This window comes from Austrofundulus limnaeus, unplaced genomic scaffold (assembly GCF_001266775.1).
Source record: "Austrofundulus limnaeus strain Quisiro unplaced genomic scaffold, Austrofundulus_limnaeus-1.0 Scaffold0, whole genome shotgun sequence".
Classification (NCBI taxonomy): Eukaryota; Metazoa; Chordata; class Actinopteri; order Cyprinodontiformes; family Rivulidae; genus Austrofundulus; species Austrofundulus limnaeus.
Genome location: NW_013952402.1, coordinates 10,555,123 through 10,573,155, shown reverse-complemented (window position 1 = coordinate 10,573,155; position 18,033 = coordinate 10,555,123). Strand labels below are relative to the sequence as shown.

Here is an 18,033-nt window from a genome sequence, read left to right as displayed (position 1 = left end):
TGCTTGGTAGACCTGAAACATCCAAATGTATTTATATTTATAGTTCTTATTCAAATGGTAAACCTACTTTAAAAGATTTTTTAGGAAAGCCTAAATGGTGGGTGTCCAATATTTTCAGATACTCAAAATTCATAATGATCACCAAGCACTTATACAGTATATGCATGAATGCGGTAAAGAAAATTACCCGGACATTTTTCCTGATAATTGTGCATTGCTATCAAAACAAAATGGACTGTTGTTGGCACTGTTACAGTTGCCATACCAGTACGCATACAGGAAGAACCGGGTTCTTCCTGTATRCGTAYTGGTGTGRGTCGACAGTGATGCTGATGGTCTGWGATGTGAGCCATAATCTTTCAAAGCACTTCTAGACTACTGGTGTGAGAGCTACCACCCAATAGACATTTAGGATTGTGATTGTGGAGCTTTTAGGGATGGGGATAGTGGTTGCGGTCTTCAGGCAGGTGGGGACAGCTGCCAGTGAGAGTGAGGTTTTCAGGATATCAGTGAGCACCCCMAGCAAGCTGTTWGGTGCAGTCCTTCAGAACTCATMCTGGGATGATCCCAGCTGCTTTGTGAGGGTTTATTCTCTGGAGAATATTCCGAATTCCTGCTAGGCTCACACTGAGAGGCTCTTCTTCAGGTGTGGGRTTGAGTGTGATGCTGACTGAGGTGCTGGGATCCTTGAAACGSTCTTAGAACCTGTTCAGGGCATCATGCAGGGAGGGGTCATCAGTTTRTTTAGTCTGTGATACATTTAATGCCCTGCCACATACTGTGCGGGTCCTGAGAGGAAGTCACACTGGCATATTGCTGGCATATTCAGCCTTTGTCCGTTTAACTTCTGCAGGCAAAAATAATAATAATAAAAAAACAATAGTTTTTAAAATTAAACTGTAGTATAAATTACATCTCAGTTTAAAGCTTTGAAATCTTGCTGATGAAGATGCCACATTAATTCGATTAGACAGATCTGAAAATGAGATTACATCAGGAATGCAGCATCAGTGGAAGACAAGCCGTGCTTTCGTCATCAACCCGGTGCAACCTAACTTCCTGTTCTACAGTTRACCATGTCCCGCCCTCATCAAGGTGTAACACAAAATTGACTTTTTTTTTCAAACGTAGTACAATTGAAGTATCTAGAACAATWAATTAGTTTTTACAATAAATTAATCTACGTCAAATTTCTAATCTCACCTAAACCGACCACAGTGACGTTACGTCAATCAAAACTCCAGAGTCAAGCTAGGTTGAGGCTGCGCAGCATTTCCACGTCAGTGTGTTTACCAAAGCCAGATTGACAGCTACAGGAAGTTGTTGAATTTATTCACGTATGGAACAGTTTTTTGGGATTGAAAGAGCAAGAGACGCCGGGGACGATTTTGCTGAAGCAAAGTGGAATGTCCGATTTTTGTAGCTTTTCTGTTTGTTGCAGTGAACTGAACTTTGGTCTTTATTCACTGTTAGCCGCGGCTAGCTAGCCAGCTAGCATTCGCTACATCAGCCAGGACTCCGTGTTTTAACAAACGGCCACGCCAAGGTAATAAATCTGTTTCCTTGTGTCGGCATAGTGTTTATATGGATGTATGAAAAGGGGGTTTGCTAGTGAATAAAACGGTTGGAAAACATATTTGAGAGCTAAGTTTAAAGACCTGTCCTGTAGGATAGTTAGCTAAGCTATGTAGTTAGCTAGCTGCCATGTCAAAATGATTCCGTAGTTCTGTTTAAATGAATTAGTGAACAGCTGAGCTTGATGTCAGTGATTAAAAAACAATCATTTGATATGTTCTAAAACATTGTTTTGTGCAGTTACCTGTCAGAACCTCAGGAACATCATCATTTTGTGTCAGATTAGCACCCTGTCTTAGCCATACACGCTTCTGACTTCATCTAMTCACCCATCTTGCAATTCAAACAAACTGGCCGATTTATGAATCTTTGTTTGCATAGTTCTGTTCATTTTTCATTTAAATTTGTATACAATGCTTGTGGATKTTAATTTGATCAAACTGACTCTGTAAAGAGATAAACACATTAAGGAAAGCCTGTCCAGTCAGAATCATTTGTCTTCTGAGATAAATTGATTTTGTTTTCTTTCAGTACCGTACACATTTTGTTTAATRTTAAGTTGCAGACAACTTGATTTGCTACTGAACAGACCCCTTATAGTCATCAACAAATAAAGTGATATCACATTTGATCTTGTTGCCACTCAATGTGTTTATAAGAAACCCTTCATCCTGGCTTTAACATTGTTTTAAGTTCCRTACTTGCCACCGTTCTGAAGACCTGCTTCAATGTTACAACATTCATCTTATATAACAGCACCCTGTCCAAGAAGGACAACAGTGATTCCTCCTTAAAACTGCATTGAATAGGGGAGGAGGGAAGGTACCTGTCCCAGCTGTCAGTGGGCAGGCTGTTTAGTCCATCACAGGGTCACAAAGAGGCAGGACATACAGCCAGGCRCACAGACTATCTAGAGTCAGTTAGAGTGTCCAATTTACCCGACATGCATGCTTTTACATTTAGAGAGACAACTACACAAGWGCAAGGGAAGAACATGCAAACTCCACARAAAGGCCCCAGTTGGGATTCARACTTTCAACCTTYTTGCTGTGAGGCAACAATGCTAACCACCTGCATGCTGTCCTTCTAGCCGTTTTATAATGGAAAATAAAATCTAGTTTCTGTTCAGTATTGCTGATTTTCTTGTGTTATCAGGTTTATACCCTTCACTGTAATCCTACCTTCTTGTCTTTGCCGTTCATTCTGTTAAACTTGTATTTTTTTAAGGATTCACAGGACTGTTTCCTGTGAATTTTAAACCAAGTGGCCCTGGCCACCCTGTACCTTCCTTCATAAATCTTACTGCAACATAAGAGTCTTATCTGGCATGACTTYGATGACACATGAAGAAAAAAGGTTAATGCGACCATTTTGAGCTATACCCTTTGTCAAACATGAGCGCTGTGTCAGTTTGACTGTGTTTGGTTATCCATATTGGTTTTAGGCATTGTCAAGATTTATATGGAAATTTGCTGTTTAATTCTTAGATTCTRTATCAGTTTCATAGTTTGTGTTTCATGACTTTTGCAACTTGGGTTTCAACTACTTTTTAAAACTTGTGTCTTTTTTATATAAGTCTTTGATTTAACCATCTTTTAGATGAATTTTAGTGTAGCTTTGGGACATTTTGTAAAAAACGTACTGTATTTTTCTCCATTGATGAGTACATATTGCCATTTTTGCAAAGTTGTTGAAGATTTGTCTGTGGTTATCTGATTTATTACTTTAAAAAATTATTTATGCACCCTCTTGTTCCCTTTTAACAGATTTTTGTCTGACTGATATGTTTGCCAGATGGAACCTCTTAATTAATAAAATATGTTAGTAACTCATTTTTAACAACCAYTGTTTTCATATGTTACTTTTTTCTAATGAATGTTGAATCACCTTTAAAGATTGTGATTTTTTCTTTGGACCAAATGATTTTTTTATGTTCTTCTATTTCTCGCACCAAATGTAAATCCTTATTAATATAAAAATGCTTTTAAAGCAATGTTTGGTTAAACCTCAACTACGGACGTCCCGATCAGATACTCAGTATCGGTGGCAGATATGGCCATTTTTTGAAAATTGGGTAGAATCTGATTTAATCACATGATCGGTCCGATCCAGTTTTCATGACAGTTTTCAACATCTTCATGCTTTACAACTGCTGTTAAGAAGTCAAGACGCACACAAGTTTGCAACCATGTCCACAGTGCAGGAACACTTTTCAATGGAAAACAATGATGCTGAAACTGCATCTTGCAAAACCTGCAAACTGAATGTTTCTCATGGTGGCAACAGCAGGGCTCGTTTTAATACTACCAGACTTGTCATTTGGAAAGAAATAAAGAAAAAAAAGCTATTGGATCGGTATCGGAAAGACTAATCATTAAAAAAATCGGATTGTATCGGGAGCGAAAAAATCTGGATCGAGACATCCCTAATCTAAACCTTTTATTGTCATCAACTTGTCAGAAACATTTCTGCAATAAAGCTCAGTGCAATTATGATATTGTCATCAGRATCACAGATAACGTCAACTCAAATTGTAAATAATAGTTTTTATTTTTTAATGCACATCAAGAAATTATTTGATGTCATTAAATTATTAAATTTTTTGATTTTTTTCTTTTTTTTAGATGGTCTATGATGAAAAGTGACATTTATGACAACAGAAAGTAACAGTTACTTGATTGTGACATAGAATTGAATTATGTGACTGTAAAATACACAATACCCCACTTTTTAAAATAAATCCTAATCAGCTGTGTTGGTAAACTTTCTAAACCCTCAAAGATGTAGTGACCCAATCGAACCATGAGACTGTAGCATCATAAGCAGAAGCATTCACCCYACACTTCAGAATGCAGGTATAGTCAAAGTTTAGGTGGTGGTTTGAGTGCTGGGATTTTATTAGTGGCTGACTTGAGTACATATCACGCAGATAGGTGTAGAAAAGACAAGAAATGGCGTGGCAGCTGCTATTGATATGCATCTGTTAAACCAACATTGAAATGTCCCATTTGTATACTTTTCTATTAGAAAAACAGCATGGTTGACAAGAACATCTACATTGTCCAAGGGGAAATAACCACTGTTGTTGGAGCCATAAAGAGGAACTCCAGATGGAACACCCATACATCATTGGTACGTTGGATTCATTCGTGTTTCATAGGGTTAATTCTAACGTCACCAATATTTTTAAAAAGAAGTATGTTCAGTCCCAATTCCCAATAAGTTGGAACATGTAAAATGTGAATAAAACCTGAATGCAATGTTTTTATAAACTTTTTGCACAACAACCAACCTTTTTGGAACTGGGGTTGTAGAATGAATGTGTTGAACTGCAGCATAACAATGTCCTTGTKGTGTATCTAATGTCTATCCATGGTGGTGGTGGTTTTTGTTTTGGACAGGATGAAGAACAAGACCCACTACTGAACAGCTTCAGTCATCTCAAGGAAGTACTCAACAACATAAAAGGTGTGTTGAGATGGGTTTTGTCATTTATTTTGTTTAATGTGATTAGTACTTCTCTAAATGCTGAATCAGTGGTTCCCAACTTGGGAGCCTGCCGGAGAGCTCATTGRGTATGTAATAAGGCAAAGACTGTTGAAAAACATTTTTTTTATCTTTTATTTTACATGGACAGAATAATAACCCACCAATGGTAGTGATCATAGAGGGTGAAAAAGTTCTGGTACTTTATCACACCTAATTGAAAAAAATGAGCTCACTGAAGCAACAGAGCCTAAAAAATACTGAAAAGCCAAAATATCCATTCAATGTGTTGACTGCAGTCCGTCCGTCCATTTTCTGCTGCTTATCTGGGATCGGGTCGCGTGGGGCAGCAGCCTAAGCAGAGAGACCCAGACTTCCCTCTCCCCGGCCACTTGGGCCAGCTCCTCTGGGGGAACTCCAAGGCGTTCCCAGGCCAGCCGAGAAACATAGTCCCTCCAGCGTGTCCTGGGTCTTCCTCTGGACCTCCTCCCAGTGGGACGTGCCCAGAACACCTCACCAGGAAGGCATCCAGGAGGCATCCTAACCAGATGTTCGAGCCACCTCAACTGGCTCCTGTCGACGTGGAGGAGCAGCGGCTCTACTCTGAGTCCCTCCTGGATGACCGAGCTTCTCACCCTATCTCTAAGGGAGAGCCCAGACACCCTGCACAGGAAACCCATTTTGGCCGCTTGTATCTGCAATCTCGCTCTTTCGGTCACTACCCAAAGCTCGTGACCATAAATGAGGGTAGGAACGTAGACCGACTACAGTAGCACAAGTAATTAGCACCTCTATTAGGGGTAAAAATCTTTATGCAGGGTTTTTTTGTTCTTTTTATTAAATATTATACAATGGTTTGACAGAAATTGTTTTCTGTTGCTAAAATATCTTGAACTTCAATTACGTGACAAACCTTTTGCAACTTAAACTTTTTGCAGCTGAACAGGTCATGTAATTACTGTTTGATCAGTTTGGGATTTTAAAATCAGAAAGAATGCGTGCATGTTTGGACCTGAAAGTCAAAAATGTTGTAAAACTGACAGTGAAATGTGATTCTTGAGTGTAGAGAAGTTGGGGAATTGCCAAACATGAAGGAATCTTGGACTTTAATCTGTGATACTATTGAAAGTAGTAATGGAGCACTTGAGAGTTTACAGTTCCGGTATGAAAGCTCCCTTTCTGCTCTGAGGGACACGAGCTGGCTCTTAGAGCAGTTCTGCATGCCTTTGCAATGAGAGGCCTGGCAGCTCCCGACAGTCCTACAGCTCCACTTGTTGAAGTTCTGAGCAAAGGGAAAGATGCAACACATGGAGCCCTGCTGCCACGGGCCTCCTCCAGGGAATGCCTCTTGGGCTGTGAGATGGACAGGCACTTCTGGCCGAGGAGAACTCCACCACACTGTTTAACCCTTCTTTTCCCCCTTTTTCTCCTATTTTGCTCCTAACTCCCTCGCTCCCTCTTCAGACATCAGCTCACGAAAAGTATTCATTACTGTGTTTCACCAAAATTGAAGGTGATTTAATTTCTCAGGATATTTACTTACAGAAGTTTGTGTCATGGTTGTTTAAAGGTCTTGGTCCATACCTAAAACCTAAATCTCTTGCACATGCAGCCTTTCAACAGTTCTATTATCCCCTGATAAAATATGAGRCAGAAATTGAACAACTGCAGACGAGCTGAGTTCTATTGTGATCAAAACTGATYAATTAGTTTTGTTTTCCAGAACCATTAGTGCCTAATGGATCTCATTGGTGGTGTCTGTCATGCAGACATACAGCAATATTTTGGTAGCAAATGTTATGGGTGGGCTGWGCTTTGTTGCTGCTTTGAGGTTCCGCAGCGGCCCAGCTGTCTGCTTAATGAAAGCTCTGTAATTCTGTTCATTCTAGCGTACATCTCTGTTCCCTCTGACAACAAAAGCCAACGAGTAACTGAAATACGAATTAGTCCCCACTAGAGTTCTCAGCTCCTCTTGGTTTTCAGGCCCTAATTTCCTTTCTTTTCCAKCTCGTCWGCTTCATTTTTGTGAGTGTTTCACTACCCGGGCWCTTTTGCGCTGTTGAGCCGAGTTTGATTGACAGGACCATGTGCCATGGAGGAGCCAAGTACTGCAGCTGGAAGTATATCATCTGCAATTTTAGTTGGGTAAATATAGCAGGGAGTCTTGTCAACCAGAGAGATAAATTGTTCTGGGAAAGGAAGTGTTGTCTCTCTTTTCTCATAGCAGGAAAAAGAGTTTGCCCCAACTCCTGGAAAATACAAGGTCCTTTCTGGTCTCCCGAACAATGGCAGCACAGTCGCAAAAAGGGGCTGTTGCAGACCATGTGTTGGAATGCCTCAGCTCCACCTTGCACAGTCAGGAAGTTGAAGTTTTTTCTCCGATTTAAATGGCATGGTCTGATTTGAGTCTGCTATCTAATACCCCATCACTAACTTCATTAGACTCATATAATTGAATGCTTTCCACATGCCAGCATCTGYCTTTTACTTGTGCACTGGCCTGTAAAAGTGTCCAACAATGGTAGTTTTAGGACTTCACAATGGCAAATGCACTAACTAGCCAAAAAATAAAAAATAAAAAATCTAATTCCAGTTTTTTTGACATGCATTTAGCTTCTCAAAGATGTCATGTTTCCATAACGACCTTGTACTGGAAACAGAAGAATGATTTGTATTTATTGAGTACAAATTTCTAGACCTGTCGCAATAACAAATTTTCTGGATGAAAAATTGTCTCAAAAATTATTGCGACAAATGAGACCTTTTTAAACTAATAAAGAGTAACAATATAATTATGAATAATATAATTATTATGAACAAATTTTCAGCTGCTTAAAACCCATGGATTCATTAAACCCGTGTTTTTTGTTCATTTGGTTTGCTTCTTTTGACTTGACTTAACTTTTTTTCATAAATTAATTAATTGTTACAAAGCCTTAATAAACACAATTGTTCACTTCAGTTGCCAATCCTTGGTGTATATATTCACTTAAGGCAGCTGTTCCCAAAATTGTAGCCAGGACCCCTCTGARGGTCCTGAAACAGCAAGTGAGGATCACCAGATGATTTCCAGACACCAATTTAAATGCAAATACATTGGCAATGGAATATTTTCACCATAATTTTTTGCAAAAATACAATAATAATAAATAAGTAAACGTATGTGGGTTTGCTGATATTATTATGCCCATGTTTAACTAAATTATTAGCAAAGCATARACCAGTAATATCTGGAGGCACAACTTTCTTCAGCTGTTATTTTGTGGGTCAGAAGCTCAAAAGTTTGAAAACCACTAAGGAGTAATAAAGTATAGAAAAGGTGCAAGCTAGCATCCCTAAATCTGTTGTTTTTTCCCCCCAGTTTGATCATCTTGTCCAGTTCCCAGCAGATCAATTACATAACTTACAGTGCAAATAGACTTTTTAAAATTTTATGTAACTGCTTATTCTGTTAAATTTTATTTCAACAAGAAACTTTTTTTGTTAGATATATTGTCAAATTTTTAGCCCAGCCAGAAATGTTAACAATAAATTCTGGTATTGATTATAATTTTTAAAGAGAAACTGGAATCAGTGAAAATCAGTTGAGCTTTGATGAGTTCTGCACTTAAATTTTATTTCTTGTCTCTATTTCAAAGTAAAAGTGTGTGTTGGCCTTTCATCTTTGGAATACCCTTTACTCTTTCTCCACTGTTTATTTATTTTTTTATTTTCACTTTCACCTCTTAATGTTGAAGCCACTGAGCCTTAACGTCTCAATTCTTTAATTCCTTCCTTTCACCCTCCTTTCTTGTCAAACCCCCCTCCACTGCTGCGAAGGTCATATTTTTGACAAGTCTGCTGCAGAAACCGTCTGCTCCTAAATCCCTTCTTTTTTATTCATACGAATACAGGTTTAKAGCCCCTTGGAGCCCCCTAGATACATAACCGCAGTGGCCCTTTGACTGACAGCCCCCTCCTTTTCATCCAGACACTAACAAAATTCACAAGCACATCTCTAATTGACTTGAATCACCAGCACCACACCAAAAGCAGATATCAAGGGGGCATGGAAGTGGATTTGCAGTTTGAACACTGTGCAAGATGATTTGATTACTATCCAGCTGACCTTTAGGAAAACTATTCTAGTTTCCCCAAAGTGCAGCAGAAAGCAGTGTTAATTACGTAGTGGAGTTTAAAACGGATCTGATTTGTGTTATATCATGTAGGATCCTAGAAAGTAACATTTATTGGATGAGTTTATTTACTTTATCTGCTGTAATAAAACTTAAGACATTTACAGCAGATTCTTATGTTTTACAGTATTTTCCAGTTATCTAATTCTTGCACTAGTGACATCTTCAATTATGAGTATTTCAACACATAAAATAAGTTATTACTATTTCCCCATTATTCTTCCATTTCAATCGCAATTTTTGAATTGCTACATTTCCTACTTTGGATCAAAATACCAAAATACCTTAATGTGGCTTTAGTCATTAATAGGGCTGTGTATTGGCAAGAATTCGGCGATACGATACATATCATGACAGAGGGGTTACGATACGATATATCCCGATATATTGTGATACTATAAGCAAGGCGATATATTGCAATATATTGCGATTTTTTTGTCCAAAAATTCTATTAAATAAAAACCTCTTACAGGGGAAAAAAATGAAAAACCAAAATTCATTGTCTCAGAAAATTATAATATAACATAGACATGATTTTGATTCATTTAGCTGTGTTCTGCTTTGTATGTATTTTATTTTATTTGTTTCATATTTCTTATTTCATCCATGTTTTCAATTATTAGACTAAATTTGACAATAAATAGTTTGAAAATATATTTTTTGCAGCTTTTAGTTTTTAATATTAATTTACAATATGGTCACCCAACACTTAACAATAGCCTCTACCTCAAGAGGTAGAGTAGCCAAATGGCTGGCTCACTGCTGCCAACTAGTGGTCAGAGGCTCAACTACAAAATAAAAATGAACAGCTGGCAGGAAAGTTAACATTTTAAACCTTAATAAAAAATCGATACAGGGCTTTAGAATATCGATACAGTATCGGGAAATGAAATATCGCGATATTTCAGTGTATCGATATTTTCTTACACCCCTAGTCATTAACTGTGGTTTACTTTTGGTAAGACCCTGTCACTATAACGTTTTGGACAAGTTCTTGAAAAGTTACCTATGAAAAAATTCTCCAACACTGAAGATGTCTAAGCTGAAGATGGAATAAAAAAAATCTATTGGAAGCCTTTTTTGGATCTACTATATTGTTCACAGTTTGATCAAATACATAGCGGATATGAGTAAAATAGTCGTCTAAAAATTTTCACAAGTCCACAACAGTTGTCTAAATTTGTGACAGGGCCTGTAGCAGTATATCAAAGGATGCAAACAAAACTTCTGAAAAGCTGTGAAGTTTTCCCTCTATAGACAATAATTAACTCTGTACAAAACTCTGCAGGAAACCTTCTTTAGAGATTTATAGATCAGACATTTCACAGTAGAAACATTATTTAAAGTTTAAAAAAGGTCACGGAAATGTGGACTTTTACTTGACAGATCTGGTCCTTTGATATCAATAGTTTTGACACAATCACAAGGTTAATTTTAGAGTTTTCAAAGATTTTACCACAGAATGTTCAACAATGTGTATTTGAAGCTCCACATTTTTCACAAAAATTTATTTCCCACAGACTTTACACTTCATATTTAATTTATATACAAATGTAGGCATTTTTGTTTTATTTCACCCAGTGTGTCTCTCACTTCCCAGAGTTCAGAGTGTGCACATCCAAACCGTCATTGGCTTCTGTGTATCTGAATTTTCTTTTCAAAACTACAGGTGAAGGGTCTTTTTAACTCGTCATATCTCCTACATAAAACACAGTAGTCCAGGGTTTTTTAAAATGCACAAGCGTAAGCAGAACAGAAGTCCATTTGCTTTGTCTTTGTTCTTCTTATTTCCCATGTCCTGGATGATTGAGAATCTACAGTAACAGATGATGCTAAGTTGGTTTCCAACCATGTCGTGTTGGGATCGATGTTGAGTTCATCTTATCTTCAGCTCATCACTTTGCTCCAAAAATAAAATGCTGCTCTGGAGAATTCATCAAAAGGCAAAATTAAATGTAAACACTAATCCTAACAAGCATGTCAGATAATATTTTTGTTGTTTCTGATAGCACGAGATCTTCAGAATCTCACACRTCACTTATTCTGTGCATAATAGGCCCCTCTGAATTGGTAATGGTTCATATTGAGACCTGAAGGAGGTCTCAATTGAATGATAATGTGATACAGCATGTAAAGCTAGGTTTATGCTCGACGCGTTGAGGTGGGCGAGAGGGTGCRCGCGCTATAGATGATGCAATATATGACGCTCATGGCCGTCCCCACCCCTGCGCGTTGGCCCTTTGCGGTGTCCTGTCRCGAGGTCGTGCACCTCTGGATTTTTCAAACTCCGCAAGGACCGTGCGCGCCGTGGACATCAACAAACAAGATGGACGTGTGCAAGAATATGTTAAAATGTTGGAAGGACCCTCAATTAAAGCTAAAGTTAGCAGGGGAATTGGCATAAAAATCTTAGATTTAAACTTAGATCTGTACATTCCACTTATTACGTGTTAATAAAAGGCAAGAGGTGGAAAGTCATTACTTTTATTTCATCTTTCTTGTTTTCACTCCAGCTTGTTATTGTAAAAAATACTGTCCATATAAATTCTGCTTCCTAGATAGGGTGAATTTGGCAAAGTACTTGTGCTTTTTCCAATACATGTATACMCAAAAACATTAAAAAGGAATTTTGAAGTCCGTAAAATTCCACAGAAAAATTGAGATTAAACACATCCAGATAGGTGGCGGCAGCATCAAATACTTCCAATGCAATGAACGAACACACCATCTTCTTCTGCGTCGTCATCTCAATAAAAGCAATAGATATATTTGTTGCTCTATTATATTACGTTCCTCTAACAACAGTTCTTCTCATGACCGAGCCACCATCTTTTCTGTTGTGTGACGTCAAACATTTCTTCTTCCACACCTGTTTTTCACAACCGAAATGCTGGTTAGATAGTGTACTGCCACCCGTTGGTCATAGAAGAACAGCATTTTGATGCACGTCAACTATAATTTAAGAAGCCGCACGGCCGAATGCGCGCGCACTTCGCTCGCGTTCCGAAGCGTGACTATTTCCCTACATCCTGATTCACCCCACACTTCCACTCAAGACCTTTTGTGACCCTAGGGGAGGTGCGCCCCGCAGTTTAAAAACCCTTGCAGTAGAAAGTAGGGCTGCAACAATACATGATCCACATCAATATATTGACAAAATGATTAATGACTCAATTATATCAAGGCAAAACAAAAACATCAATTCATATTGTCATCCTATACTTATTGTGGATTGATATACTGTATGCCCATCAAACACGATTGTTAGATTGACACATGATATTGCATCATTTCAATCACAGCTTGTGAATTGAAACTGTATCATAACAGACTTTATGATACTAAGAAACATTGCATCATCATCCAAAGAGATTGATATAATATTGTATCTCGATAAAGCTGGTGATTTACACCCCTCGTTGACAAGTACATTTGATGCGAAATAAGCAGATGATTTAGCCACTAATTTGTTCAGGTTTTTTGTAAGAATATTACAAACGTTAATCCCAAATTACTATTGGGCCTTATGCCAGGATTTCAGGTACCAGTTGCATTGGCCCCCTTTTAAAATTTCTTCAGGAATTTTATAGCTTTAGCATCATCGGTTACGAAGAGGTGAATCTTACTTTCCATTTGTACATGTCTGATGTCAAGGTCAAGTGTGTGTATTTGTGTGTCAAGTCGGTCCCCAGCTGTGGTCTGACSGGCACTGGTAGTCCTCCGGGGTGGCTGTAGTCCAAGTACTTGGCATCTGGTTATGCCTACCCCTCCTCTTCCCCTTCTTTCTGTCCCCCTCGTCCTCTTCCCTGACACTTGATCTTTACTCATATATCACTCCCAATTGAAGCAGGAGATGGCAACTGGCGAATCCTGAAGAGGAGCGACAATAATTCATGTCACTTAGCCACTTACACAAAAATGTTTACTCATGAGGGCGTTCTGAGTAAAGAGAATATGCCTCATGGCAATGCTTAGCATGTCTGCTTTGTAGCTATTGTGTCTCCTAGCTTTGAGCACGATATCACCAGTCTCATTCCTGCTGTCAGTGTTATTTTTATGACACGGCCAAAAGACAGTAAATTGAACAGTTGGACTCGACTCGTTAATGTCAGAATATTCTGAGCTGGAAGCCAACAAACATTTTCTTCATGGTATGATTAAACCCATACCTGAAATTATAGTGGAGATTAGTTTTATGTCTGGTTGCTTTTAAAATGTTGGAATTGAGAAATAAAGTGCTTTTTGTGCAATTATTTGTTCTTAATTTTTTTAAAATATTTTTTATTTATTGGTGGGCAATTGGTTTCTTGCGAAAAAAAAATCTGTTAAGTATTTTTTCTGTCCACCGTCCAATCTGCTTTTTCCAAATAAATCAGTTTTGTTCCTCTTGGGAATATCATGTTTAATTATTGCCTGGACAAGTGTAAAGTGGAAGTTTATTCTGTACACAAATAACCCCATGTATGAAACAGTTCAAATTTTTGAGCCACAGCTGTTCGTTACATGAAATTAGTTTTATCTTACTCCACTGCACAAAGTCCCAGAATATGGCTGCTGAAATGCCTGCAGGCAAAATGCAAAGTGTAAAACAGGAACATTGTTATTCTCCTTCATATTGTCTAGAGGTTTGAATCAGTTGTTGACCCTTTTGTACTTCAAACTGACATGACTGTGTGCTTTTATAGTCTGTTATAAAGAAGCAATAGAAATATGAAAGCAAATGGTTTGAACATGACATATACAATTTCCATTTTTTTAAACATTTTCTAAAAATGTAAGCTTGTAATCTTTTTTTCAAAACTGGTAATTTTTCAGGTTATGGAAATGCAGTGAACATAGGCTATGGAAATGGGTAATAGTTGGCTTTTGAGTTCTTGTAATGCAATAATCACACTGGTACCACTGGTAGGGGTCACTGAAAGTAAAAAAAAAGTCACCATATTATTCCAGACAAATTCCACAGTACTCGTATACTTGCGGCCCCAATACGTAGTTGTGATTGATTGTTAATGGGAAATGCCACGAATTATGCAGGTGTTGTACAATGACAAGTGTTTGGTCCACCATTTGCAGAAGTCCCCAATAAAATGGCTATGATTAATTGGAGTGGGTCCTTCTTCTCAGACTGGCTGCCACCTAGTGCTGGTTAGTAGCTGTAAATCTGGCCAGTTAACAGCGCCCTAACCGGGGACTGACAGGCAGGGCTTAGGTCCAGTGTGAAGAGGGGATGCAACTGTTGTCCTGTTTCAGAGGCTCTCAACAATGTGCTGAGTGGATGGAGGGTCCCAGCAGAGGGCTATTAATCATACTGGGTGAGGAGTGTGTTGGGTGGGGATTGGGGGCGATTTTAGGCACTGAGAGAGCTGTGAGGTTAGATAGGAGAGAGGGTCGAAGGTGCCATGGGAGATCTGGATGTGCTGACAGGAAGAGTGGGTAAGACGTGAACAAAACAAACTAGACCCCATGAGGCCCAAATGAAAAGAAGGATAGGTGGACGGCTTGGATAAGGGTTTGTTCGCAAAAAATATTTTGTTCACACCAGTGCATTCAGCATTCCTGGAGGAAGTTTTTAAAATTTTTTATTTTACAATAAACTTTTTAAAAACAAATTAATAGTGGATAAATGTTTAACTAGTTCCTTTACATTGTAAAATCAGTGTTTTGTACTTTGCAGTCACATGTCATAAGCAGAAATACTTAATTAAATTTAACAATTTTTTATGGAATGCCAATTCGCAACAAAGATTTTCTCAGTGCATTAGTAAAAAAGCAGTACAAAACAAATTACATGCAATCAATTCAGTTCAAAACTGATACAGAGGTAAACCCAGTTGYATACCGTCAGTGCAATCCAATTAAATGAAAATCTATAGTATAATATTATAAAATGGCAATTAGAAAAAAGTTGTTTATGTAAACCAGCAAATTGAGTCCTTCCCACATCCTGAACAGATGTATGGCAGCGGGCAACAGTGGGAAGGAACAACTCCCTTATAATAAGAAGGAGATTTGCCTAACTTCTTAAACCGGTTGGTGTTTTGTACATTGAATGTTTGATAAAGTGTTAGTACTAATAATATTTGTTTGTAATTTTTGTTTTTTAGAAGACATTTCTGTAATTTCAAAGGACATTTATGTCGTAGGTCAACATACCAGCTGCAGTTTGAGTTGCATGAAAAGGTAATGGGTTCATTGCAACTTATCTGAGGAATGTGAAGGTTTGAATAAAGCTCATTACATTCTGAGGACAAACAAAATACAGCAGTGAGTGTTACTCACAGCTATACGACCTCTTTTCAGGAAGTTGGCATTAAACCATAAAATCTTCTTGAGTGCATTTAAAGTTTACCATACAATATGATTTTGAACAACTCAAATATATATCCTAAATTACATTTTATAAACAATGCACAAAAACAAAGTTTGGTGAAAATTAAGAAGTGCCCACATCAGGTGGGTTTAACAGTCTTTCAGGAGCTCAGCAGTTAGCAATGAAATGTATTTTCCTTCAGTAATTTTGTGGTAATTTTTTACTTTTTATTTTATTTGGTTTTGTTTTATTTTATTTTATTTTATTTTATTTGTAGAAATATTCAAATATAAAAAAACTTAGCCACCAGACAAAATCACCAACAAACCTAAGATGTTTTGTTGTTAGCTTTGACTTGATTGTAAGAATTTAGTGTTTTTCTTTGTGTAACCTGAATTATCATCTGAGGATTCTTATGAAGTACTAATTTGGATTCACCACAGCAAAGTTATTCCAACCTAAACCCACCCTGCTGTTTGCTCCCAAGCTTTTGAGCTTTGAGTTCAGTGTAGCTTTAATTACTCACTGCTGGGTTTGGATCATTAATAAAACAGTGGGTATTAAGTGGGTTTGGGATGTTTCAACACCTCTGAATCCAGTATCAACTCTACAGTGTAGGTCAACTCTAAAAACAGGCTCATGATCGGTTGGTGGTGACATGTTGATTGGCTGAAAAGCATTTTCAAGACTGACTGTGTGAATCTGTATTGACAATTTCCAAAGATATCAGGTGTTGGTTTTCAATGTGTAAATGAGTGTCTCTCTAAATATCACCCACGTAGAAGTCACATGAAGTGACTTGGAGTATATGTCTTTATGTATTTTTGGTGTTTTACTTTGATCCTTTAAATCCTTGAAAATCACTTACAAGTGGTTGGTTAGTGATAAATTATACTTTTCACTCTAATACATGCTTTTTTAAAGAGCCTGTGCACCTTAAAACAGAGAATCACATTGCCTTTTTATTTCCTATGTTGTGTGACAAGCTTCATTTATGATGATGTGATGTTGTATGATCATTGCAAAAAGTGGGAAATTTTTCCCTAAAATGCTCAGCAATATGTAGAAGCGGGAGGGGGAAAAATTGGCATGATTATTATGCATTCAGTTTTCTTAAACTCTGGTAACATTAGTGTTGCATACTATATAGTTCACGAATGAGAAAAGAATGGAGTGGCAGATCTACAGGCGGATTGGTGCTGCATCTGTAGTGATGCAGGTGCTGTACCGATCCATCGTGGTGAAGCAAGAGCTGAGTCAAAAGGTGAAGCTCTTGAAGAACAAGATTGCAGATACAAGCGGCCAAAATAAGTTTTCTCTGCAGGGTGTTTGGGCTCTCCCTTAGAGATAGGGTGAGAAGCTCGGTCATCCGGGAGGGACTCAGAGTAGAGCCGCTGCTCCTCCACGTCGACAGGAGCCAGTTGAGGTGGCTCGGACATCTGGTTAGGATGCCTCCTGGACACCTCCGTGGGGAGGTGTTCTGGGCACGTTCCATTGGACAGATATGAAATACTGCCATTCAGTTCAGAAATACTTGGATAAATTACTGTCCACACATTGAACCAAAATGACAGAATGACAGGTTGAAGATGACATCAGTTATTCTATAATACACTTTTTTGTCTAAAAGCTTGCTAACCTACATTTTCAACAGAGCAATAACCCAAGCTTATTGTTCTGTAATACCTGTGCTTAATTGAAATAAAATTATTTGTAATAAGTATTATTTCATACTTATTTTACTCCCTACTGCTTACCGATTGCTTTGTCTCTTTCAGATCAGTTACTAACAGTTCTCATATATAAAAAAACAGTGTAATTAAGCTTGTTAATATTAGGAAACTGCTTGACTGGGTTTAATTTTTAAAAGATAATTTTGTCTTTTGAAACGTTGCAAAAATCACAGCCAGTTATTGTAGCGCCATTATTCTGATYTAGGCTAAGAGGCAAGTGCTTGTGTTTCTAAAACTCACTTTTAAAAACAAGATTAAAATAGCCATAAATCCACCGCAGCTTTGACAGTCCTGTAATTCCACATTGACAGTCACACATAGGTAAAGGGTTGTAAACTWGGTTTTATGTTGCCTGCTTGAACATTATCATAAATACACAATGCTGGCAGTAAGAATCACAATGGAAAGTCGGTGGTAAAGAACCAAGGCTGTTGTTGATAATCTCTTCTGTTGGACAGCAAAGCCGGTCGAATTAAAGCGCCGGTTCACAAGCTGTGGAAGCAGACGGTGCTGATTTGGAGGTCTCTGCTTTGGTAGTTGGAGGGGGTTGGTGGGGTGTTAGTTTTGTTTTGGTTGAAAATAAGGCCCCATATTAGTATTTTGGAGAGGAACTGTCTTGCTTGTGTGGTGCTCACATCCTTAAGCCTTCAGTGTCTCGGTGTGAATCCCACACTGCCCTGATAGACTGGGTTAATAAACCTCTCAGCAGCTATCCCTCTCTGTCACTCACACACACACACACACACACACACAC

At 38.1% G+C, this 18,033-nt stretch overlaps 1 protein-coding gene across 4 annotated transcripts in view; it reads left to right on the top strand.

Annotated features, from left to right (window-relative positions):
* Positions 1–1,288: 1,288 nt before the first annotated feature.
* Positions 1,289–18,033, top strand: part of gbf1 (golgi brefeldin A resistant guanine nucleotide exchange factor 1) — a gene marked incomplete in the record, with an annotated part of 85,399 nt that continues 68,654 nt past the window's right edge. For 3 of the 4 annotated variants that reach the window (XM_014002762.1, XM_014002757.1, XM_014002751.1), the window contains 3 exon segments: positions 1,290–1,546; positions 4,603–4,707; positions 4,977–5,043. In XM_014002762.1, coding sequence (XP_013858216.1) covers positions 4,612–4,707; positions 4,977–5,043 — 163 coding nt within the window. 4 annotated transcript variants of the gene reach the window in all.